At 45.6% G+C, this 26,332-nt stretch overlaps 2 protein-coding genes across 2 annotated transcripts in view; both read right to left on the bottom strand.

The window, feature by feature from the left end:
* Window positions 1-490: 490 nt before the first annotated feature.
* On the bottom strand, window positions 491-2,641 carry sfrp2 (secreted frizzled-related protein 2). Its single transcript, XM_030352139.1, has 3 exons — window positions 2,026-2,641; window positions 1,599-1,679; window positions 491-1,451 (listed from the first exon to the last, which is right to left on the bottom strand). Exons 1-3 carry the CDS (start codon window positions 2,525-2,527, stop codon window positions 1,147-1,149), a joined length of 888 nt encoding a protein of 295 aa, XP_030207999.1. The 5' UTR covers window positions 2,528-2,641; the 3' UTR covers window positions 491-1,146.
* A 14,759-nt stretch (window positions 2,642-17,400) lies between these two features.
* Window positions 17,401-26,332, bottom strand: part of dchs2 (dachsous cadherin-related 2) — a 28,917-nt gene continuing 19,985 nt past the window's right edge. Inside the window, 17 exon segments of the mRNA XM_030352665.1 lie at window positions 17,401-18,691; window positions 18,693-19,113; window positions 19,116-19,562; window positions 19,565-19,612; window positions 19,615-20,073; window positions 20,076-20,579; window positions 20,582-21,205; window positions 22,029-22,170; window positions 22,450-22,745; window positions 23,131-23,206; window positions 23,208-23,262; window positions 23,570-23,721; window positions 24,393-24,604; window positions 25,177-25,290; window positions 25,392-25,476; window positions 25,478-26,160; window positions 26,163-26,264. Coding sequence (XP_030208525.1) covers window positions 18,601-18,691; window positions 18,693-19,113; window positions 19,116-19,562; window positions 19,565-19,612; window positions 19,615-20,073; window positions 20,076-20,579; window positions 20,582-21,205; window positions 22,029-22,170; window positions 22,450-22,745; window positions 23,131-23,206; window positions 23,208-23,262; window positions 23,570-23,721; window positions 24,393-24,604; window positions 25,177-25,290; window positions 25,392-25,476; window positions 25,478-26,160; window positions 26,163-26,264 — 4,511 coding nt within the window. The 3' untranslated portion in view covers window positions 17,401-18,600.

Here is a 26,332-nt window from a genome sequence, read left to right as displayed (position 1 = left end):
GTATTGGAATTAATATTTTCACATGCTTTGCTAGAGTTTAAGAGAAGATTAAACCCGTACTGATGCTGATGATATGTCAATCACACGGTAAACAATGACAGGGTTCCACGGAGAGAGGATTTGTATGCCTAGGCCAAAAACTAGTCTGGTTTCTGAAGATATGTCTCCATTTATTTACAGCTCAATGCTGTTTCTTAGCATTCCACCACTGTAACCGAGCCTCTAACATGAGCCCAATCTATTCTAACCGCGGTGAAGTATTTAGGCCTATATCCCATTACCTTTTTAATCGTCCATTGGAACACATCACAAGGACTGTGTTAAAAAAAAGAACCAAGGAGAAAAACAACCACAGCTGTATCTCATAAAGCTTATTCGTTTATCTCCACCAGATGGTGCAGTTTACTCAATTACTATTTTCTCCCTTGCAGAGCAGGAGTAGGTATTATTTTCAGCGCTGAATGCCTTCATGTTTAAGTAAACGAATAAATGGAATTTTGTAGAAATTGTCATCTTTATTTTGCACCAGTTGAACAGTATTTTCTATTTACAGAGTGCCTATGCCTAATAGGCTACTTTAACAAAAACAGTAAACATAAAGGTAGAATATGGTTGCTATGCGCTCAAGTATAGTTGCAATTTACTTAATCTTAACTGAACCACGAATATCAAACCGACCTTTGAATGAATACGTGGAGTTGAAATGTTTTTAATAACGAAACATGAAGACAAACCGTAAAGTCCAGAGCAAAAAGTAAGTAGAAAAATAACCCATTCAATCACATTTTCATCGAAAAGCATAGGCCTACAAACACGCAGAGAATATAGCCCGCTATCTCTCATTTAGCTTGAGAAATGGATAGGTACAAAATGACATCCTTAATTTGTAGACCTATATGTCCCACCAATCAGAATCACCCAATTCAATTCATAAGCTATATCTATTCCGCACCCTGCTTTTATTATAAGCCTACCGAACACTGCATCAACTCATTGTACAGGCCTAGGCCAGTTCAAACCCATCCCACCAAAGAGTCATTATTCCAGACACCTGCTGCTGATGTGCAGCATTAAATTAATGAACACATAACGTTTGAACGGACAAAAGGGCCCTTTTTCTGAGTCTGTTTTAACACGTGAACACTTTTAACACTGCAGCTTGCGGATGCTGCGGGAGATCCGTTTGAACTCCCGCTGGCCCCTCTGCCAGCGCTTCAGGGAGGTGATGACCAGGTGTCCGTCCAGCTTCTGGCCCATAACCAGGTAGGCGGCGTTGATGTCGTTCATCTCCTCGCATACGCACTGCAGCCCGTCCTTGAGCCACAGCACGGTTTTCCGCAGGTCCCGGTCCGTCACGCCGTTCAGCTTGTAGATGGTCTTGCTCTTGGTCTCCGGCACTATCTTTGTGTCGCCGTTGATGTACGAGATCTCCTTCACCTTGATCTTCAGAGCTGCGGCGTCGCGCGGGAAGAGGAGATTGATAGACCCACGTGTTATTGCTATAACCTATTCATTTTATGTTTTGTTTATGTATCTTTTGAAATAGTAAACAATGTAACATTTTAGGAATTGATAAATGTATTTATTATGGGTATTACCAAAATCATTCTTGCATAAGTTGTCGACAATTTCGTTGTCATTCTCCTCTCTTTCCTTGCAGGCCTCACACACTCTGGGCACTGGAACAACAACAACAACAACATGCCAGTGCAACAGGTGATGTCAAGGGTTATGTTGCACACATTTGAAAAGGTGCTATTTGTCACTCGGCGGATTCCGGAGTTCTTTTCTGCGGCCAAAATGGTAAAAGGCAATTATAAGCACATATAGGCCTATACCATGACTACATATTAACATTAACTATTCAGTGTAGCCCTAAAAAAACAGGATATTTGGAGAAAAATAAAATGTATAGCCTATTGTCGAATGTAAAATGCATATTTTAAAAGGTAAATCTGGTCTGGGTTTGAGAAAGTTCAATCAAAGTTCAATTAATCAATTACATCAACGTCCGACGGAGCCTACCTTCTTTAGTCACCGGGACGAAGTTGTCCATGCCCGCAGGGGGGATGCACAGGTCGTTGTCGGCGGGGAACCGAGTGCAGTCCAGCATATCAGGCCATGGGAACCCGAAGGCGTTCATCACCGGTGCGCAGCCGTTCTTAACGCTCTCACAGAGCGACCTGCACGGCTGGATCGGTTCGTCCAGGTCATCGAGACAAACGGGGGCGAAAAGGGAGCAGAGAAACTTTCTGGTGTCGGGGTGGCATTGCTTCTGCACCAGCGGGGTCCAAGAGGACGCCTGCTGCAGGACCTCGTTCATGGTCTCGTGGCCCAGGAGGTTGGGCAGGCGCATCTCCGTGTATTCAATATCGTGGCACAGATGCAGATTCTCTGGTATGGGCTTGCAGTTGTTCTTCTTTGGTTGAAAGAATTCAGGTTGGCCAAAATTGTATAATCCGTGGATAGCCTCCATGCACGAAGGTAACGACACTACCCATAGCAGTGTGAGAATGAAGCGCCTCATGATTTCAATGTAAACTAAACGTATGGGCTTTAGCGTCCACCAGAAATAGAAGGGGGGAGAGACTTGTCTGGGACCGGTTCTGCTGTAACTCCAGGTTTTCTTCTCTTGATATTTGGGAGGAGTCTCCATTATAGCCCCCCTTCAGACCCCGGGATTCTTCCTATCAGGTGAAACCGAGTAAAATGTGGATTAAGTATACATGTCAACATTTGGATGGGCTTACCTCTTGCAATTTTCAATATTTTTAGACTGTTTCATCACTCAAATTGGGCATATTGTCATGCAACATAATATAGACCTAGGTCTTCAGATCTCCAGGGGCCTGTTACCCCATATCGTTGGACTGAAAATTCCCAAAGCGACGGAAACCTATCCAAGAACAAAACCATGAATTGACTTTACTTTCAGACAAAAAGCGGTGCGAATTCATTTTTTCACGCTCTCTAAAGAGGCCCTCACTCATGTCCGTCACGCACTCATTCATCATCATTAGGAAGGGTGAGATCCTGTGTCCCTCACTGGGTCTAGATCCTGCAGAAACGCTGTTTCCCTGGTGTTAGAAGCAGACTTCCATTCACTATACCCAGGGGTGAAAACGAGCCTCACTCGTGCAATATAGTCGTTCTTATTCCCATTTAAAGTCCCTCGAGTTGGTCTGCTTCATCGGCGGTATAGAATGGTCTTTCTCACTTTTGACATTGCCCAATTCCACCCCCCTCCCCGCTCTTTACATTTAAAACGTATTTACACTTACCTACTTTAAATACACAATTCTATGGAAATATGAATGCTTTATGGTAATTAGAAGGTGGCTACGTCTGCAGTAAGATGTGATGTCCATTTGTGTGGAAAAAAGTCACCATCTCATAAGACAATTTTCTCTCGAAAACCTTGACCCTTTAATCATTTTTAACCAATCGTCAAAGTTGTTCCACCTAAGCTGCTGATCAAAATGTCTTGTTTTCCTTATTATGAACATTGTATGCTGTGTATCGCCGATAGATGACAAACATTTAAGTTTACAGCTATTGCATTACACGAGCAGTTTGATAGCAAGTGGCTGTGGTTACATTCTTCCCAATTAGTAAATACAGAAATGTATATAAATTGAGGTAGAATTAAACACATTAACTGAACTGAACTGAAACAAAAGTAGCTTTTAAAACCAATCCCTTGTGAAAGAGATTTTCACTTCGAAAGGAACAGATAACTTATTTTTATTTATTACTTTATTTTGATTACTTTTTTAATTATGTTTTGGGATAACCTTTTTAGGATTACTTTTTTTGGACACTTTTGTAGGAATACCTTTTTTGGAACACTTTTTTGGATCACATTTTAAATTATGTCCTTTGATTAAAAAAAAGATGTTTATCTTTTTAGAAAAAATAGGATATAGAAGGTAGTTGAAGTGGAATTAAGAGAAGAGTGGTGATGGAAAGAAGAGAATAAGAGGAAGAGATGTTGAAGAAAGAATTTTTATCGAGGACAACAGAAATCAAAAACTTCTCGCCGAGTCCTGAAGTGATGTTAAGTCCAACGCACAAACCGTTTTTTTTTTCTCATTTTAACAGATAATCCCTGTTTTAGGTATTCCATGGCCACTATCAGTGGCATTCATGTCCAGAGTGATAAAGCCATTCTTCAGATCTCCCCACAACACTGTTGGAGAGGTTGAGCACCCTATTAACCAGTTTGAGGGTGTAGTAAGTCTACAAGCTTTACTTGCATGTCTCATACTATACAGCACTGTGAATAAAACACTTAATAACAGTAAATATCTGAAGCAGAGATACATACAATAAATGTTAAACCCTGTCGAAACTTTCTGGTGACCAATCATTATTATAAAGAATAGGCTTTCTTTGGGCAACCTGAATATGATAAGGCGGTAAAACAGATTACATGCACTTTTGCTAGCTTTGTTATGGAGAGCATGGAACCCCTTAATGTTGATAGCACAGCTTTAAGCACAATGCCATCCCAGTGGAAGCTAGACTCCAGTGAAGTAGCTGGCCTGGTTTCAAAGTATTCCAATCAAAGGCTAACAAAAAATAAAGTTTGCAATATAATAATAAATGGTTCAAATGCAATAGCGGGGACTGTTGCATCTGCCGATCCACAGATGTGTTTTTTTTGTAAATGTTTTATGTCTTACTGCTGTCCAATGTATCCAATTCATTATTGCTTATGGGGCCATCATTGGTGTTGTTATTGATTTTTTACTATTACATGTTGCAAAACAAATTGCCCCTTGGTGATCATATAGATTCTACTCAGGCAGAACTAAAGTTTCCAGACATCAGTGGTCTTACATCATGGATAGCCAAACCTCGACCTATACCCTGAGGCCGGTTTACAATGCTACTGCACAGACAGTGGAGTGAAGGGGGTCTGGTTGGGGGGGGGGGGGGGGGGGGGGGGGGGGGGGGGAAAGAAAGGTAAACCGATCCAAGGCCTGCTGCACCTAAAGGAACCCCCAGCAGGTTCTCGTTAGAACCCTGTGTGAAAATGAGCCACAGCCTGGGTCCGGTCCTATACCCTCCCATCTGTAGCCCACTATCCCCCTTCCCTTTCATCCCTTTCTCCTTTATTCCCCTTCAACCATTTCTCATTTTCCCTTCCCTGTCGAGGACGGAGGGGTAGTGCTGCTGTGAAAACCAATCACTAAGCGTTCAATCAAGTTCAGAAGAACCCGATCACCAAATGAGGGAGGAATTGTCTCTATAATAAGAATGGAGATCGTTCTGTGACGTGAGGCGAAGTAGTGGATCTCTATGGATGGAAAAACTCCAAAGCCGTTATCGGTTCTATTGCAGTAATCAATCATAAAGACAATTTTAATTTTCTTTTTTTCTATACTTGGTAATGCAGAGAACATTGACATTTTTGACTTAATTATAATGGGGTATTTGTTTAAGTATGGAATGGAATACAAAGCCAAGCGAGACCTAAATGGGGATCAAACTTAAATTTAGATGCTTAAAAATGGGTAGCTTAAAATTACTTGCTCAAAAAAAAAAAAAATACATCTTAGATTCCAGCAGCTTATGTTTCTTCATCTTACATTTCAGTTGATCAAAAGTCAAGCATTATTGTAATTTAAGCAGCTTAAAGTTAGGCTGCTTAAAGTAAAGCTGCTTATGTTTTTTACTTGCAGTTAAGGTTTTGTTCTGTTGTGTATATCACATTTTCAGTGACCAACACATGATTATCTCTAGGGGCTTTACAATATCTTGAATTTAAAAAATGAATTAATTATTAGTATTATTTAAATCACAATCGATCAACATTGACTACAGATATTTCCAGGTATTTTAAACTACGAGCCAGTTGAATGTTACACATGGTGACTTCAAGCTCCCGTTTTAGCCATTTCATTCCCCATATCTGTTAGCCCTCATGACTTTGTTTAGCCACGATATGTTTTTCATCACTTGTTATGCATGTTTTCCTTCATAAAAAAAGTCTCTGGATGTGAGAATATTTTCAAATGGTTTCCATCAAAGTTAATGTATTTTTGCCTGTTTCCTATTAAGCCTTTTAGGTCATCTCACTAAAATTTTAGAATATGCATTCTTGCATCAATATAGATGACATATACAAGGATATTGATTGTTTGGGAAATCATTAGAGGTGATGTGATTTTTTAGTCCTGATTAGATTAGCACCTTATCCCGCAGATGAGGCACCAAACATCTTCCTATTGTTTGGGAAGTTATACACTCCCAATTGGGCATGTGGACATAATCACAGAATGGTTTTAGTTTAGATAATGAAAGGGGATTCAATGTTTTTAATAGAAAATAACAAAAAAAGACATAGGAAAGGCAGTTTAGAAAAACCTTTTGGAATAGTTTCATACGAGATGATCTGGGAAAAGAGAGTAAAGATCAGTCAAGGCCCCATTTGTCCTGCAGTACCCATAGACCTCCAACAGAGAATCCACCGTAGAACACTAAGGTACGCCTTCACATGGGCGCACATTTGCTAACGAGCTTGTTATCCTCAATCATGTTGGGAAAGAACTCATTCATCCCATCTTAAGGGGAATTATTCTCATTAGAGTCATATAGATTATCCTTGCTTGATATAATTTATGAAATGTTACAATCGTCAGGGTCTAATTGACCCAGTATGGGGGCTTTGGCCAGCTTAGACTTCAGAGAAATCCGAGCTGCAGAAATAGAACCAATAGTAAAAGGACCACGAAGAAACAACTTGAGAGTGTAAAAGGGAACACATGAAGGTCTCCATATCCTGTTTACGCCAGAGATTGCAAGGCCCTTGAGAGAATAGTGGGACAGTTGAGTTCTAGTGTGCATGACAGATGTGCCAGTGCCAACCCCATTAGAGTTGGACAAAAGTTTTTGTTAACATTGGCTTGAGAGCAGACCTATACTTTTCCAGTTATAATTAATAAATTGAATAGAAGCATTGAATCCACGCTATGTGGCTCTGAGTGGCAACTGTTTGCCTTTGTCTGTTTAGGATTATGTGTCTAAAAACCCATTTTGGCACTCGCACACTTGATAAAAGCCCCATCACCACGGAGACGACCGCAGAGGAAGACGAGTCCCACTGACATCCTCCAGAAACAACGGGGCCAAGGTTTACGCTAGCAGGAAGCCATTGACCAAACAGCCAACCAATGGGGTGCCTACAAATGCCCCCTTTGCACTTTGACCTTTGACTGATACTAGAGCTGCTGGAAAACTCCCACTGTGAGAGAGGTACTTTTGTTGTCTTGTTTTTTACGGTTTCAGACCAAAGAGCAGGTCTCCTTACTGTTAGTGGGGTGTCTGTCCACTGACCTAGACCTGCCCCCCCATGGACCTGGGCAGTCAGGAGCCCAGCATGTGTTGTCCACATTCCCCGTGTAGGACGGACTTGCTGCTCAGCTTTGACGCAATGTGAAGGAGCCCCAACTAATGTAGCGTCAAACTAGCTGGTATTACCAATGAACCGATGATCCTGGTAATTAACTTGTTGTCATGTGTTGTTCATGTGAAATGCTAAATTGTCTTGCTACTGGCCATTTGAAGACATAGCGGATCTCCAACTGATGTTCATATTCCATTCTAGGCTGACCTTTATGAGACTGGTTTGGGAACTGAGGTTGCACCCATCCAAGGTATTGTTTGAGGATGTTAAGTCTAAGCTATCTTTTATTAAATGTAGTGAGATATTTCTTTCCTGTTTCTTTACTGTATGTTTTTGTGTTTTGAATAGTACGTATATAAATATGTTTCTCTGTTTGTACTTCTTCTGTTTGAGTTTGTACAAATTTACTTTTCTTTTTGAAAGCATAAAGACGCTAAAAACAAACATAGCAAACAGCTCCAGCAATATTCTTTGAATAGGAAACAACAATGTACTAAAATGGCAATTCCTGGACTTAAACATTTGGGGTATTTTTTGGGGTTCATTTAAAGTCTTCCGTGACATGACATAATTGCTACTTTGTTCAAAGACATGGATCATTTGCCTTTTGATATTTTGTGTTCTCAAAATACTCTCAGACCTTCATGAGGGAAATTTAGAAAAAGATAAAACAGTCCTCTTAATTATAGCCATGGCGGCTGTGGGCCGGAGAATGACCTCCAGTGACCTCTAGAATACCAGGCAACGGTGAAGTTTAAATAAAGATTTGGCATTCATTCACAGTCGGGACCCCACAATAAGAGGTTGTTCTCAGGGATTGTCTAAGAGGGACAGTTGTCTTGAAGAAGGAATGCCACACACTATTATTGCTTTCACCTCTCTGCACCCGGAACCTTATTGATGTTTAAAAGGCCTTCACTTTATTTACAGTATTATTTTACATACTGAACAAAATGAATGAAAAAGATATTGATATCCCTGACATGTTTGATGAATGATGAATTTCTCTAAAGAAGTTCCCCTGATAATGTGATAATCACAGACTGTTGATTATCCCATCCCCCCTTTCTCACACACAAACGCACGCACACACACACACACACACACACACACACACACACACACACACACACACACACACACACACACACACACACACACACACAAACACACACAAACAACGCAAGTGCGCACACATAGACACGCACACACAAACACACACACACACACATACACAGACACTACCAACCCCGCCAATCCTGATACCTACGTCGGACCCCATTTACACTATCTTCATTATCACCGGACCCTCATCAACTCAATTCCTCCTCGGCCCAGCAGATAACAGCACATGCATGGGCATTTTTTTTTGGAGATTGGGGAAATACCTTACAGTAAAGTCATGAGGTAACCCCCATCTCGAAACTAGAGCCCCACCCCCAACAGACATATATGCACACGTATGTACATACAGGAACACTCCCGCACACACACACACACACACACTCCACACACACACACACACACACACACACACACACACACACACACACACACACACACACACACACACACACTCACACAAACTCACGCACACGCAAACACAGACAGTCTCATGTGTGCACGCATGTGTGCTGGTGGACGGAACAAGCCCAGGGCGGAGAACAATAAACCTGTTGGGTCCTGCTGAGAGGTCTCCACATACTTCTTTATCCTGCACTCAATTAGGAGACCCCTCACTACACACACACGCACACACACACACACTCCGGCGGCCACACACACACACACATACACACACAGGCGGCCACACACACAGACACACACACACAGGCGGCCACACACACAGGCGGTCACACACACACACACACACACACACACACACACACACACACACACACACACACACACACACACACACACACACACACACACACACACACACACACAAAAAGGCCACACACACACACACAACACACACCACACACACACACACACACACACACACACACGTGAAACACATGCACACGTGCACACATGTACACGAAGGCCTCGCATATATTGAACGATAACTTTGCATTTGAATTGAAGCCATGTCCAACTCTTTGAGCTTATTTTAAGAGTTGTTAGAAACCCTGTATGTTTTGTTATGAAAATTCACATGCTTAATTTCAAACAAGGATTTTTGGCATCAGTTCAGAGTCAGAAGTTGTTTTCGCCACTTACCGTATTATGAAGCACTGATTAATAATAGCAATTGCACTGTTTTTAACAATATACTGTGTTGGATCAGTGCTGTACTACAAAACCTTTAAAATGGCACCTTAAATGAGGAATCCATTTTATACATGTATTGAAGCATCAAATGGGAGATTGTCTCCCATTATTCCATGCTTGATGCAAGAGTTGCATGGCTTGTGTAATGACTGCAGTGCTAAACAATAAGTGACAATTTAGCTGAATGTAAACTTGGTGAGATTTTTTGTTTATTTTAAGACATAAATCTCGTCTTTCAAACCAAACAAACAATCCCGCCAGAAGGAAAAGCTGTGATGGCATGATTTATCACTATTTACATGATTATCTACTTGCCTTGAAGAAAACATTAACAAGTTTAATCAGGGACATTAAACTTATGGGATAATCTTTTCCAAATAATTCCAAATATAGAAATAAAATAAAAAGTTTATTATCAAAGGTAGTGGAAAATCGATAGTATTAAGAAAATGTTAGGGTAGATACATAAAAAATAAAGAAGCGGAACCTGATCTGCTAATCTGCTAATCAGCTACAGCTGCTAATTTCATTTAATTTCCAACACAGAGGGGGCATGGTAATGGTAACGCCATTACCACAAGTTCGGCCAAAGACATTTCATTGGTCATTGGATGAACCTTTGCTCTTTAATATCTCGACTTGCTCAGAGTATGTGCAGGCAGAAGGTTATGGTTGGGGAACTTAATTCGTGGTTCCATGAGGATCCTCAGGATTCAGTGGAAAACAAGCAGATATGCCTTGGTCTGTGTGGTTGGATTTTGAGGTTGTATTGCCGTCTGTTTTTTTTAAGTTTTCTGGTTGATGCAATTACTGACCATTATATTTCTTCTTTCTCTTTTGTTTGTTTCCAGAACACTTGTGAATGTGGTGTGCCTCAACAACGGAATCCCTTCCTCTTTCAAAATAACCTGCTGGATCCCAAACAGTCAGGCGTTGTCCAGTTCTTAACCTGTTCAACTTGTCAGTGGCATTCGGCACCGTGAACCATCACATCCACTTGTCCCGGCATCGCCAGTCCTGATATCACAGGTGGCTGGAGTCCCATCTCTCTGGTGGATCCTACGGGGGACCGTGGAGGTGTCCAAGCCAGGTGAAAACCGGTATGCCACAGGGGTCAGTTCTTGGCATTTCACTGTAGGCTACTTCTCCGCATTTGGATGGTTCCTTGAGGTGCATGTGCTCAACTCTATCGCCTGTTCCACTGACCTGTCCAAGACAAATCTTCTTAAAATAGAACCTTTTATCCATTGCTCCCTTCCAGTTTTGCCATCATCAGGATCACTTTCACTCACTATGTCGCAACAATCATATAGATCAGGTGGCACCTGTGAGTGCAAAACTCCTCATACAGGTTCCAGTCATCTCAGGGCTAGGGCATTACATCGTTCATTGCATCGCTGAGCAGAATCTCTGCTCAGAGTTCAGAAGGCAGCAGCTGCAGATCTGGTGTTCAACCAACCACAGCGTGTCACACCGTGCTACAGCGAACATCGCTGATTCCCCGCCTGCCTATTTGTTGTAGTAGTGTTGTAGTGCTTGAATATATTATTTTTTGTGGACATTTTTAAGTAGCAATGACCCATGAGCAATTGAGAAATTACAAAAACAAATATTAACGATTGCTTCTGATTCCTACAGTGATTGTTTTAATAGTGTTGTTGTTAGAAACCTGGCCATGCAACTTGTACTTGTACTCGCTCCAATATTGGTTGCATGCATTGATTGCCCTCAGTCTAACGGAGAACAGTGGCTCTGGATGAAAGCATTTGCTAAATGACTGAAATTAAATGTAATGTAAAGCTCAACACAACACAAACAGAAACCAAACAAAGGATTGAAATAGCATAGGAAAATTTTGAGATGAGGTTGAGCAGAGAGAAAGAAAGAGCGAGAAATTGGAAAAATGTAATTGATTTAGTGTGTTTGCGTCTCAGTGTCTGTGTTTATCATTATAATTACATCAATATGTGTGTCTTTGTCTACGTCTGTGCATATTTGTTTACCGGAGTGTGTGTGTGTGTGTGTGTGTGTGGTGTGTGTGTTGTGTGTGTGTGTGTGTGTGTGTGTGTGTGTGTGTGTGTGTGTGTGTGTGTGTGTTTCTGAGTCACTGTCAAGTTGTGGATGGATGCAGTGTACGTTGAGGAGGCCGCCATTTGAACTTGGGGGGGATGATGCATAAATCCCCATCACCTGGGACAAGGCCTTGACTCTGTGTCCACACATAACACCCCCCCCCCCCCCCCCCCCCCCCCCCCCGTCCCATGGCCCCCCCTGCTGAGTGGACCAAACCCCCACGGGGGGTTACCTAGGCGTCCCCGCCAGACCCATCAATCATCCTCAGCGGGGGGGATCACCTGCCCTGGTGATCTCACCTTGTGGTTTTGGCTAGCCACCACCCCACCTCCACAGGTCAGCCCCGTCCCCCCCTCTAGTCTTACGACAGAGGTCAAGAGGTCAGTGAAGAGGGGGTTAGGGGAGTGGGGGTCAGACACACACAAACTAGCGAGTGGCTAGTGCTGTTGGCGAGTGGCTAGTGGTGTTAGCTTAGACGCCGGCCCACACATGCTGCAGTCAGACGGTAAACAAGGCTTGTTATACCACCGCTGAGATGCAGAGCGTGATAACGTCAAAGCTACACTTTCAGAGGCACGCACCTCACTTTGACGGAAGCAGAACGCTGTATAATAATAATGCAGAAATTGTTTCGTCTTATTACGTATTATATAAAAGTATTAAACCTCCGTCATTGTTTATACGTATTTTCCCTGTGTTTCCAGTACACACTATCCCAGAACGGACAAACAATTCAGTACAACTACAAAGGCAGCAGCAAATTCATATTTCAAATGAATCAAAACAAAGTGTTTTGTGCATTTCTTTGGTTTGGCTATACTGCACAACAAGTTTTTGTGGAGATGTAGCCAGCCAATCACTGGTCCATCTGTTTTGTATATTATGGCCAAAAACATCACCAGGCTGATTAGACCCAAATGTGATGCTTGGGGCCCCGTCATACTGCCAAAGCCCCGTTTGACCCTCCCTCGCCTGCCCTCTTCCCAACAAAACATCCCCCTCCACCCCACTGACAGCCTGGATGGAGGCTGGGGTCTGGACCTTATCTTCCTATTGAAACAACCTGTGTGTATATATACATAACCAGTATATACATAGCAGAACTCTGCTGTATTTACGGAAGGAAAACAGTGTAACCAGAACCACTGAACACCTATACAGCAAGAATCAGAATATACCGTACAACAAGAACAATTATATACAGGAAGAACCAATGTATACAACAAGAACCAGTATAGTCCTTTATACAGGAAGTGTATAGAAATACAGTGTTTCATGCCGAAATAAAGTGTACACTGTATAAACCATGTTATGCCTCTCTTTAGCTTGGCGAGAGTATGTGCAAAAAGGTTTTGCCTAATTTCAACTAACTTAAAGGTTGGGTATGGAATTCTCTCTTTTGGCCATTTTGGCAAAATTACTTGAAATCCTTATCATAACCCACTTACAGCCACTGAGTTAGAAGTACTGACATGGAAATTAAACAAGTCAATCATCTGTGGAACGGGCATGGCTCGAAAAACTCCAGCCAATGATTTCCAGACCCACCGAGTGGCATTGGACAGTAAGTACGTCAATCAAACGGTCGTACTGCCCACCCCCCCCCCCCCCCCCCCTCCCCCGCTCCTCGCGCGACCCCTTCGTGCCGCCACGTACTCAAAGCTCGTGACCCAGAGCAAGCTTCTGTTTGTTGTTATCCTGCGGTAGCTACTGGAGCTAGCTAACTTGCTAATGGCTCATCTGTGTTCGCTCGTGCATGATTGCGCGTCCATGTAGGCCTACTTGGAATGGGTGGAGTCAGAGTCAGCGTTGAAGGAGAGGGGGTAGGACCATTTAAGTTGTGTATTTTTAAAATCTGCTGGCGTTTCGCAAATCCCATACCCAACCTTTAAGTAAGCACAACTCTGCTGTTGACAATGTAAGCAACAACAACAAACGCGGCAGCTATGTTTCTCAAACCAAACTATTATTTTCCCCCGAATATATAACCATACTGTGCTGAAAAAAACACTATCATTCTTCAATAACTCCCTCCCTCTCTTTAGGAAATGGAAATAATAAACCACAAAATAGCCCTCTTTCATGCTAAATGCTACCATGGCTGCTGCTCCTTTAAACCCATGCGCTGATAGCCATCAGAAACAGGCCCTGCTGTGCTCTCTGGCATACGTTGTCCAACCCATTTATCAAACATCTGAAATGTATAAAAAAGATGTTCCACATGGTTTTGATAAGCGCAGACATAACGCTAGTTTTTTTCTTCTTTTCAAACGTTGATCAAATTATGTGGGTTTTATTTTTTTTCCCTCTAAATTCGGGAACGATATATGAAAGTGATTGAAAAAAGAGAACATGATGAAAGTGGTCCAATGTGAAATATATTTCAAATGTATATCATTCTTCGAGACTGTTTAAACTAAACAGCATTGTGCTCAACTGCATCCATTTGAGATTCAAATGCATCCATTTGAGGCTTTCCGTCACTTCATTTCTGTTTAACACAGCTCAATTTCTGCTGCACAGCCTTCTCAAAAAAAAAACAGATAAAGTGAATTAAGTGAAAAGTAGAGAAGACAAACATTCTCCAGATTGGTTTCACTTAATAAATCCAGCAAAGTGTCATGCCATTAGTGCAACAGTGTTTTGGCAACACTTTTCAGTGGAAAAAAATAGTTCAATGTTTACTGGCTGTCAGGGGCGAAATAAATGGTCTTGTGGTGATTTATGGCAGCACAGACGTCCATTTCTCAAAAGTCGAATACGTTGATAGACGCTGAACAGAATCGGTATGCTCTCCTTTGCTATTTAACACTCTGAATGAGTTTTGTCAAGTACCGAAGCTTTATGTGCCCATATAAATATGACCATATAGGGTGTCATTTCTCAAACAGTGTAAGGTGATTAATGTAGCCTAATGTAAGTTATTATTTCAACACCAAAAGCTTTTTAGTTTAGTTTGGTAACATGAGCAGGTCCATGCTCTGTCAGAGGCGAGAGAGACACATATCATAGATTATTAACTTCAGGCCGTTTTTTTTTTTAGGTTTAACAGCGCCAACCACTCAGCAATGTCTGTATTTTTTGTATGGGGCAAGTGGGATTCCTGACATGAGTGTTAGAGCTCCAAACACTTTTTAAACATATGGAGGGTCAATCACAGAACGTTTAACAATCCACTGTTGTATACTGCTGACACCATAATAAACCCCAGGCTGGCTAATGCAATTACATTGAATTTGTTTAAACATTCCACAATGCTTATAAAGTGACATCTATATGCTGAAAATAATTTGCATTCAAGGGACAATGTTATGTAACTAACAGAAAACCATGAGAACATTCCAAAATATCTGCATGTCATCTTAATACTACCTTTTAAAAATAAACATTTGCCATTTGGATTTGGTCCAACTGGAAAATGCATAGAAAACTCTTGAAAGCCATCTGCTTGCTTTTAAAGTCTTTGGTTAAGCATTTCCTAATGTATCTCATACTAGATTGCTAAATTAAATATATCAACTTAAATATATAATTGTTGGGTATACATATAGAATCCACTTGTAAAACATATATATTTAGGTAAAAAATGATACTTGGATACAAACAAGGTCGTTTTTAAAGACTGTAGCTCTCCGCTCCCAGATAAATCCCAACTCACATGCAGGTCTCCTCTCCCTAGGCCTTCACAACCACGGGCCCGTTAACCACAATGAAGAACTCCTTCTGGGCCAAGAAAAGCCCCCCAAAAGATGGTATGAAATGGGGGCCAAGATGATAGTGCATCTGGGTTGAATTTAGAGTTTTCAGGCCGTCCTGTCGAAATAGATATGAGGAGAACTACACGAGCCCTGGTACACAGTCAGGCACCAGGGCTTCTCTGAGCTCCCAAGCAACCATACATTTGGAAGACATTGTTTATTTTTATCTCATCCTTGAGTAAAACTGACAGGTTGCGGGCTCAGAAAGATTAGTATTCATGATTCCAGTAAGAGACGGCAGCACGCATGTTAATCAGTGTTTCATTGCTTTGCTTTGGCCGTGCCCGTGATTTCCCCTCTCATTCCAATAGCATTCCTTATCTAAACTTGCATCTGCAGCAGGGACGTTTTTATATGATGTTCTGTCAACAGTCATATAAATAGTGAAAACTTTTCTTTCCTTTTTTTTTTTTACAATTCCATAGAATTGAATCTGTGAAAATAAATCAATTGGTTATTTGCTGTTCGTACCCAGCCACAGTTCAACCCACTGTGACGCGGGGAGCTATACGTTATAAGACACGGGCTCCACCGCATCATCCCTCGCCGCTGTTAGCAAGATGTCCGCCCTGTCACCGTGGCTCTGCAGTTCACCAGCTGGATGCAGCTCCGTTAGATCTCGGGGACCTGGTCGATACATAAATGCGTCTCTGTGTGACAGCATGCGGTTCACGTGCAGGCCGTGGGCTGCGGCTCTGAGCTGAGGCTGTCTGTCATCTATCGTACATCTGTTAAGAGACTCAGCTATACAACGGGCCTGCGACTCTTAATACCAGTAGGCTCCCAGGAGACATCGCTCTCTGAACAAGCATGCGTCCAGGTGGTTGCCATGACGAATCACCATTACTAATTAACTCACTTACCAAGACAGATGACCTGAGGAGTCGGTTGCTCTACAAAATTGTCTGACTCCTTAACCATCCACCCAACAGATGAGCTAACCGTCTATCTGACTGAATGACCAACTGACCAACTAACTTTGTTTACCGGGGCCCCAATCGGGCTTGAGTTTAGATTATTAAAAAAAAGCCCTCACGGTACTGCCTGTGATCTCAAATCTGGTTTGACTCATGTAACTCCATTTGAATATGGAGTAACATGAGCATACGGGGGCCTACTACTGAGCCGGCTACAGACAGCCGTGTGCTGTGTGATAGATGAAGTAGGGTCTTCAGATGAGTAGCTGTTGCTCCCAGTTCAAACGGTCCATCAATCACTGCCCGTACGCTCTGATGTCAGACAGAGCCCGGCCATTACCCAACCAGAACGGCTCTTGCTTCAGAGCAGGCAGTTAACATTCAACTTCAGTAGAAGGCCTATACGCCATGCCTACGTCAACACTGCCCCGAGCAACCCACTAATAAACCTTTAAGAAAGACCCCTGTTAAAGAAAAACGAGAAAAAAACGGTTATTGAGTGTGATTGAGTTGAATGTACCATTAATCTAGATTTAAAGAAATGGTTTTAAGATCCATTTAAAAGGCGTCCAGTTAGTTAAAGCTTTTTTAGTTTTCCATTTTATTGAGTGCTATTGGGCTGATGAAGATTACAGCGATCTTTATATGGAACGTATTATACATCGATTCAAACCGTTGGGTGAGCGCAGGCTTGAACTCTGTGTTTTAGGAAACAGTGTGGGCATGTGGGATTATGGGTTTGGGAAAGAATGCACGATGGAACAAAGAATCCCTCTTATCAAGATTGTTAAAGGGTGGAACTTTTAGTTTCTTAACAACCGTGGAATTCAATTGGAAGCACATTGGTAATGTCCTAATAGAGCATCTATCAAGTGGAAATCAATTGAATTAAGAACGCCTGGCCCCTTTTCCCCATATCCAATGTTGGATGTTTGAGCCACTAACAAAAATACTAAAAGCCAAGACTCTTTATTCCAAGATTTAAATTTTATTTTACAACAAAAATCGAATCTGTGAAAAAATGTATTTCACAATATTCACACATCTACAATACATGTTTAACTAACTTATGAACACATTTTAATACCGAACCTGAGATTTACAATTCCCTAGAAAACCTTTCTTTCAGACCAGATCAATCAGTGCATATGCATTATATAACAAGATTACCTTTTTTAAAAGTCCCAATGGTCAAGTCTGTTTTCATTAGAAGGAACTGTTCCAAAATCCCCACACACAAAAATCACAACGCTCATCAGAAACTTTGTTAGGGTACAAAACCCAGACTCTCTGCAAACGGAAATTGTGGCACTTATGTATAAACCAAAAAACATGGCCGTCTCCCTTTAAATGTCCCTGGAAATTGTCACTGAGTTCACAAATCGGTCTTGATAGAACGGGGTCAAGGACATAATGACTCGCCTGTCTAGCTGCAGGCTGGGTGCTCGTCCTCACAACATTGCAACCTAAACATATGTGTTGAAAGTGAGTGATGAAGTAGTTGTCTGGTGCACCGTGCTTGTAATAGTAACTCCTAACAAACTATTGGAGGGAGCCGAAGGTAAAAAGGTCTTAATCCATACTGCAGGCAGTTTTCTAAAAGGATTTGCCACACACACAAACTGCTTTTCTGTCCCTATTTAGACTCAAACCGGCTCGGGAACATTTCTCCTTTTTGAACGCATAAAGAAGTGTTTAATTTTCTGCAGATACCAACATGTTTACAACATTACGTTCATATTTAATTGCGTATTCAAACATCTGTTCCTGGTTAGGGCTTTTACATAATAGGATACTAATACATGATGGCGTGCAGGTTTTTCCCCCAAATTAGTTTTATTATCAAAGCAAGTTGTGTTTGCGGTAAATCGCCTCTATTTAAGTCATCAAACAACTTATATTTGTCCCAACAACAACCGGAACAGTAACCACTTTGAATCTTTGACACTCTGGAGATGAACTCGAGTGGCTATGGTGTGGGGCTATAAACAAAAGCAAAACAACATGTCTGGCAGTTTAACACGATAAAGCACTGAGGTGATCACAGGGATCAAACGTTAGGACTGTAATTCAAATGTTAAATAATTAACGAATCCCAGGCTAATTATCTAAAAACGTTGAAAATAGAGAATAGAAAATCAGTTCAGCAACAAACACCAGTTCATCACACCTGTATCTCTGACTCCAGTAGGCTGGCGGTGTGGGGCCCCGAGTGCAGCCTGATGCCCCCCCCATGGCCTCCGAGACCACCGGGGAGCGTTGGGGGTCCTCCCCGTGAGCAGGGACAGCGACGGAGAGAAGCTGGGGATCATGGCGCACGGCGTGAGTCCCGTGTTCCTCGCCAGGGGCGCGTAGGCGTACTTAGGGTAGGAGGGCCTCCGGCTCAGGGACGGGACGCGCCCTGGCATCCGCGGGGGAACGTTCCTGATCCCGGGCTGAGCCACGCCCGTGATCAGCGGCGGCGGGTACATGAGGCAGCCCGCATCCATCGCCGCCGTGTCCTCCACGCCGCCCCGGAGGTCCTCGTCGCGCAGCAGGGCGATGTCGGTGAAGACGGAGGCCAGGGTCTGGAAGCGGGGCTCCCAGTCGATGAGGTAGTCCCAGTCGTAGCTGCTGTGCTGCTTGTCCTCTGGACACACTAGAGACGACAGTGAGCCGGGGGAGCGCGGGGCTCGGGCAGAGCAATGTGACCTCTGACCCTCATGCTTTGGTCCAGATCCCTGACCCTGCTGGCAGTCCGGAGCAGCCCCTCGCCCCCTCCCTCCTCCTTAAAGTTGTGGAGGCTCTCTGCGCTGGCCAGCGCCGTAGACGGACCCGCGCTAGCGCAGGCTAAGTGCTCCGGAGCTGCCTCAATCGAATAGCAGGAGATGCAATCCTCGATGGTATCATCATCGGGGTTGTGCAACTCCCCTTTGCTGCGTAGGGATAAGGGACTTTTACGGCAATAGAACGTGTTGATCCACTGAATTTCCTGGTCTTCTGCCGTCTCTCCTTCGGCTGAACCGCGGCCGCTGGAGTCTGAATGTCTGCACGGGTTGGAAATATCCATTTCTCGCGATGCACAGTCGGCCCTTAATAACTCCTGCAAACTAACGGCGTTCTGTGGACTATCACTCGTAGATCGAATGAACCGGTGTCGTTGTGGAGGTCAGCCGCGACGGCAGCAGCCTTTTGACCACGGCTTGTCGCATCTTGTACCTAAGCAACAAGCCCACGACAATGAAGAGAAGCAGCAGGAGGGCGAGGATAGAGACGGTCAGGCCGGCCGTGCGGACGTCGAAAGGCACGCCGACCAGAGCCACGGCCGAGTTGGAGATGTTGATGGACACCAGACACGTGGCGCTCTTGGAGTCCTGCCTGGGGCTCCTCGCCGTGACGATCACCTGCACCGTGTCTTCAACGGACAGACCGGCCCTCTGGCGATAGACGGGGCCCGACACGAAGACGCTGCCGAGCGTTCTGTCGACGGAGAAGGACGCCAACGGGTCGGCGAAGGAGTACTCCACCGTGCCGTCCACTCCGCCGTCGCTGTCCATGGCCCTCACCTGGCCCACCGTCAGCCCGGGCTTGGCGTCCTCCGGGAGCCGGAAGTTGTATTGGCGCTGGGTGAAGACGGGGCTGAACTCGTCCACCCCTGGACGGCCACCACGACCCTGAGCGTGGCCGCCTTGCCCCCTTTGTCCCTGGCCTCCACCAACAGGCAGAACTCCCTCTCCAGCTCGTAGTCAAACGTCTGGCGGGTGCTGATGTCCCCCGTGAGCGAGTCGATGGCGAAGGCCTCCTTCCTCTCGGGGCTGCCGCTGCCGTAGTCGGTGAAGCAGGCGGACAGGACAGAGTAGGTGAGCCGGCCGTAGGCTCCCGAGTCGTGGTCGATGGCGAACACGGAGCAGACGGGGCTGAAGGCCGGAAGGTTCTCGGACACGGAGCAGTTAACCGTGGCGAACATGAAGTAGGGGGTGTTGTCGTTCTCGTCCAACACGGTGACGAAAACCACAGCAAACGCCACTTTGCGGTCTTCAGATATGCCCCCATCGGACGCCCGGACAGTCAGTGTATATTTACTCTCTTCCTCGTAATCGAGGGAGCCGTTGACCGATATCACGCCAGAGTTAGGATCCAGCCCGAGGTGACCCTTGCCGTTCCTGAGATGATCTCATAGTGCACCAGTCCATTGACGCCCATGTCAGGGTCATGAGCGCTGATCTGTACCAGACTGGTACCTGCCAAGCTGTCCTCACTGACTTGGGAATGGTACTCTGTGTTCACGAACATGGGGGCGTTGTCGTTGACATCCGTCACCGTTACCATGACGACGGTGGAGCCGTTGAGCGGCGGCGCGCCGCGGTCGGTAGCCCTGATGGTCAGTGTGTAGCTCCCCTGGGTCTCGCGATCCAAAGGGCCGCACAAAACGAGTCTCCCGACGGCGTCTGGCCGGACCCCCGACTGAAGCACGTTGACCTCCAGGAAGAACCTCCTCTCCTCGTTGCCCTTGACGATGGCAAAACCCAGGTGGGTGTTGTCCGGCGCCCAGTCTGCGTCCTCTGCGGACAGGGTGAGTAGGGTGGTGCCCGGAGAGGTGTCCTCGGGTACGCTGACGGTGTAGGTGTCCTGATGGAAGGCCGGTGCGTGGTCGTTGGCGTCCAGCACCACCACGTCTACAGAGGTGATGGTGGAGCGCGCGGGGTCGCCTCCGTCACGTGCCTCCACCAGGAGCTGGATCGGGCTGCTGTGGGGGATGTCCCTCAGGTTTTCGGTCGTGAACACAGATCCTGTAAAAGATGGTTAATTTTTATCATACGGATATTTAAATGCACTCATTCCGAAAATAATTGTTTGATGCAAAATACGCTTGAACAATGTTGAAAGCAGATGGTAATTAAAAAAACATTTTGTAAAACATCTCAAAAGAGTACCCATTTTCACTTAGGAATAAAATATATACTAACCCTATATTGTTGCCTATTTTTTTTAAAGGGTTCAAGCGAGAGAATTCCTATAACTGGAGACAGACATTGTTGTGTTTTTTTTGTTTGCTTCAATAAAGATCTTCATACCTCTCTAATTATAGCATTATTCCGCTCCCTGGGTCTGTTAGGATACGAACAATGTAGAAATTGTGCAATTGGCAAAATTACACCCTGCTTGTCCTTACAAATTGTGTGCAGAGCCTCTCAAACGAGAAAAAAAACCTCTCTACTGGCAAGCACCCTTTCCGTGGCACAAGCTGGTGTCTGCTGTGCCAAGGAAATGGATTTAACTGGAGGAGCATATAAGAGGAATATAAGAAGAAACCTACCAGACAGGCACTCAATACCAGGTTAAAGTAATCCAGTTATGGGACATTTTGTAACGTGCACCGGGACGATGCAGACCAATGAAGCGCGCTTTGTTTTATGTAAATGTACCATTGTGTTTCTTTTGGCTCTTTTTTAAAACAAACACATTGGGGGCTGTCAGCGCATTTGTTGAAAGCGCGAGAGAGACCACAAACTCTCTTCAGGCCCTGCGTGACGGATACCAGGAAGAATGGAGCACTTAAGAGTCCGTCAGACTGCTGGGGGAACCGGCTGGACTGGGAGTCGGTGATCTTACCGTTGTCTGGATGGATGTTGAAACTCAGTGGAGGTGAGTTCAGCAACCTGTAGGAGACCTTCCCGTTGACCCCAGAGTCCAAGTCGGTCGCTGAAAGTGTTGCGATGAGGGTGTTGGCCCGCGCTTCTTCCGACGCCTCCACCTGGTTGAGATATCAAACATCAAGCATCTCGTAGCATTTCATAATCAACTGTTTCAGCAGCCCACCGTGGCGATCACATGGTGGAAAGCCAACCCAAACCGACTCAAACCCACAACCTTCGGACTGTGAGACCAAAGCGCTCATACCAAGGCACTGAGCGACCCATCAACATATCGGAGCCAACATGTTAACACAATGGTTTTGTTTTTGATCATGCAATGAAAAACACTCACGCAACTCACGCGGGGGGGGTTCAGTGTTGTTCGATCACAACCATACCTGATAGGACACCCGCTCGAAGACGGGAGCGTTGTCGTTGGCGTCCAGCACCGTGACCAGCACCTCCCCCGTGGCCTGGTGCACGGCGTCCGAGGCCCTAACCCCCAGGACGTGCTCCGTGCGCTCCTCGTAGTCCAGGGCCCGGGTGAGCGTAATCACGCCGCTGTAGCGGTCGATGGCGAAGCAGCCGGAGGCGGAGTCGGAGTCGCCGTGGTCCAGGAGGCTGTAGCTGATGGTGGAGCCCAGGTCCACGTCGTTGGCCGTAACCTGGGTAACCACATAGCCCACGGGCAGATCTGGAGCAGACGCCATAGGGTCACAATGTGGTTTAGATCCGGGTTGGATATCGTTCGCTACGAGATCGTGACACGTGAGTTGGATCGGTGTTGGATAATAATTGAGAATGTCAGTTTGAACAGAAGAATTGTGTTTTATGGGCAATGAGCCAACTGTACATATTTTGGGTTAGTCATTAAGCAGGTGCTTTTGTCCAAAGTGACTTACAGCAACCACAAGCAACCACAAAAAAGACACATGAAAGAAAACAACAAAAAACGTATCTATAAATAACACAGAGTGAAGTAGCTAAAAGAATCAAAACACAAAGCCAGTAGGATTTCCTCCTTGTTGGATTGTTTACTTCATGGCAGTAGTGATATGAATTATGACTTATGCTCTTACTCTCGGCAACCATGACCGGCGTCATGGGCGGGATGGCGGGGCTGTTGTCGTTGACATCCACCACCTGGACCCTGATGAATGGTGGTGCCGCTGAGGGCAGGGCTCCCCCTGTCTGTAGCCTGAACCACCAGCCTGCAGCAGGGAGACGTGTGTTGAGTTCATTCATAAGGCCAGGAGACACAAAGATCACATGACTCAAAATGTGGCAAAATACAAATAGTGTATTCAAATGTTTTGGCTATTTTTTTTAATTCAGGGTTGTTTAATCCAAAGGTGAAGCTACAGTGAATTCAGATACAAGTTTCAGATGGAGCGGGTACAGGCTCGGTTAGGCTGCGGACCATGGTGAATCGAACCCAGGACTTTTCGTCTGGGAGTCATCACCCTAGCCACTACACTATCCTGCCCCTGCTTGTATTAGATACGGGTTGAATCTTACCTGTACAAAGGTGTTATCTCCCGGTCCAGTAAGACGTTTGTAGCCAATATGCCACGCGCAGGGTCCAATACGAACGCATTGTTCTGGTTCCCAGACACAATTGAGTACTCGATCAGACCGTTCATACCGCTGTCAGCATCCGACGCAAACACCTGCGGGAGAACAAAGGAGCAAGCCAAGAGAGATCGTTTCAGGACGTGTTCAAACTGCGACCGCTTAATAGCATTTTTCACTGTCATCACTCTTTATCCACTAAACCAGCATTTCTGCCTTCTCTCATGAGCATGCCCAGAAACCTCTGGCCGGTGACCAGCGTCTGGATCACATCACAACGCATTTTCAGATTCATCCATGTTGTTGGAAAATCTTGGTTAGTGTGGACGCTTGGCCAAATTGGTTAAAAAGCTCTAACCCCAACTCACATTTTGCCAATGTAGCCCATGGCCTTGAAATCACAATAAACTGCCATTCCATTTGACTATAACTCAAGACTTTGGGACCTGGGAGACACTTGAGTTATGAGGGTAAACAGAGCATTCCCTGCGGTATCTTACATTTACATTTTACGTTTTAGGGCATTTAGCAAACAATTTTATCCAAAGCGCATTACAACAGTTCTTGCATAAATTCACACACCGACGGCGGAGCCAACAATGCAAGGCGACAGCCAGCTCGTCAGGAGCAGTGAGGGTTAGGTGTCTCGCTCAGGGACACCTAGACAAACGGCTATAGGAACAGGGGATCGAACTGGCAACCTTCCGGTTACAATTTAGCCCGCTCCTGAGCTAAGCCGACCAACATCTTTGTCTCTTGAGGCTAGTACCTGCATGATGTAGGTGTTGTGCACTTGCCCCTCCCACACGGCGGTCCGGTAGTAGGCGTAGTCAAACAACGGGGCGTTGTCGTTGACGTCCTTGAGGGTGATGGCCACCCGGCTGTGGGCCGTCTCCATCCCGCTGTCCGCCAGCACCACCAGCTGGGTTAGGCGGCCCTCCTCGAAGTCCAGACCTCGGGGCTTCTGCACTGTGATCTCACCTGGTGGAGGAAGAAAAAAGGTTCCAAGATTGGCTGTCAACCACATTTTCACGACCACAACTATTTAGCGAAACCCTTAACAATCTATCGTCGCAGTGTGTGCATGATCTATGGGAGATTTGGGGGGTTATGTTACGGATGAAATGTAGCAAAAACAAAACGGAGAACTGAAGAACAAACAAAACCAGGCTTTGACCGTCAGGGCGGGCGAGAATCAACTGTTTTGATCCCATTCCAATCAAAATACAGACAACGGAGAAACAACAGAGATATAGATTTATAGAGCTCAATTGTTTGATAAACAAAGAAATGCAAAAGTTCAAAAGAGATTGCATGAATGTTTTTTTTTGCTGGATATAAAGAAAATAAAAGGAAGGTAAAAGAGGCATGTCAGTACTCCATCCAATTCAAACAAGGAAGTAAACACAACAAAGCCTTGAGATCCTACTAGTTCATCTAACATGCTAACAATGCCTAGCTAGCACTAACCTTGAATCATTTAAGTGTTATTTTAGCACACTAATTTTTACTTGTTAAGAGAGCATAACAATGTAGGGTTTAAAATATGTTACCTGTGTTTCCGTTTATGGCGAAGACTTCACGCTCATTGCCACTGAAAATGCTGTATCCAATCCTGAGCCCACTGTTTGCCTGGTCAACAGCCTCGATTTTAGCAACAAAGGTTCCTTTAAAGACACGGAAACATTCATTTAAACATCCGATCAATTAACCCCCAAAGAACAATCACTGAAGGTGATTAAAACACGCGAGAAAAATACAATCCTACCAGCTCGGCTGTTCTCGATGACGGTGGCGTTGTAGACCTTCTTGGTAAACAGCAGTCCGTCCAGGCCCCCCCTCAGATGGACGAAACACCAGGCAGGTGGAGGTGAGCTCCGGCTCTCCCCGGTCCACCGCCAGCACGTGCATCCTCCTCCCGGGGAACCCGGCCCTCAGGGGCCGCCTCAGCCGGATCTCCCCCGACGCCTGGTTCAGCGCGAACAGCCCGTCCTCCTCCGACCAGGCGTACCGCACCGTCCCGTTCTCCCCCTGGTCCAGATCCGTGGCCCTCACGGCGGCCAGGACCTGGTCGGGGCGCCAGGTCCTGGTGGCGGCGACCCAGGCGCTGACGGGGTCCCGGGGGCACGCCGGCGCGTTGTCGTTGACGTCCTCCACCTCCACGGTCACCGTCACCTCCGCGCTCTGGGGCCCCGCCGCGCACCTGTCGGTGGCCAGGGCCCGGAGGGTGTACTGGGCCCGGCTCTCGCGGTCCAGGGGCCGGGTGGTGCGGATCAGCCCCGTGGCCCCGTCCACGGCGAAGGCCCCCTGGCTGCCGCCGTCCTCCTCCAGGCTGTAGCTCACCTCCCCGTTGGGGCCCTGGTCCGGGTCCATGGCCCTGAGCTCCAGGACGGCCGTGCCTGCGGGGAGACCCTCGGTGACGGCCGCGTGGTAGTGGTCCCTGGAGAAGGAGGGGACGTTGTCGTTCTGGTCCAGCAGGCGCAGGTGGAGCTGGGCGGTGGAGCTGAGGGGCTGCGGCCCGCCGTCGGTGGCCCGGAGGTCAGGGTGTAGGAGCCCTGCTCCTCGCGGTCCAGGACCTCCGTGGAGCTCACCGCGCCGGAGAGGGCGTCCACGGTGAAGCGCCCGCCGCGGGACCCTTCACCTGCTGAGGACACAGGACATGAGGACACAGGACATGAGGACACAGGACCTGAGGACACAGGACCTGAG

Source organism: Gadus morhua, chromosome 3, assembly GCF_902167405.1.
Source record: "Gadus morhua chromosome 3, gadMor3.0, whole genome shotgun sequence".
Lineage (NCBI taxonomy): Eukaryota > Metazoa > Chordata > Actinopteri > Gadiformes > Gadidae > Gadus > Gadus morhua.
This window is presented reverse-complemented; position numbering and strand designations above follow the sequence as displayed.

Excerpts from the sequence above, each read along its gene's own strand:
- sfrp2 (XM_030352139.1), bottom strand. The coding sequence starts at position 2,527 with ATGAGGCGCTTCATTCTCACACTGCTATGGGTAGTGTCGTTACCTTCG. Across the intron at positions 1,680-2,025 it reads CGTCCCGGTGACTAAAGAAG|TGCCCAGAGTGTGTGAGGCC; the intron begins GTAGGCTCCGTC and ends TTGTTGTTCCAG. Across the intron at positions 1,452-1,598 it reads CTTATGCAAGAATGATTTTG|CTCTGAAGATCAAGGTGAAG; the intron begins GTAATACCCATA and ends GCGACGCCGCAG.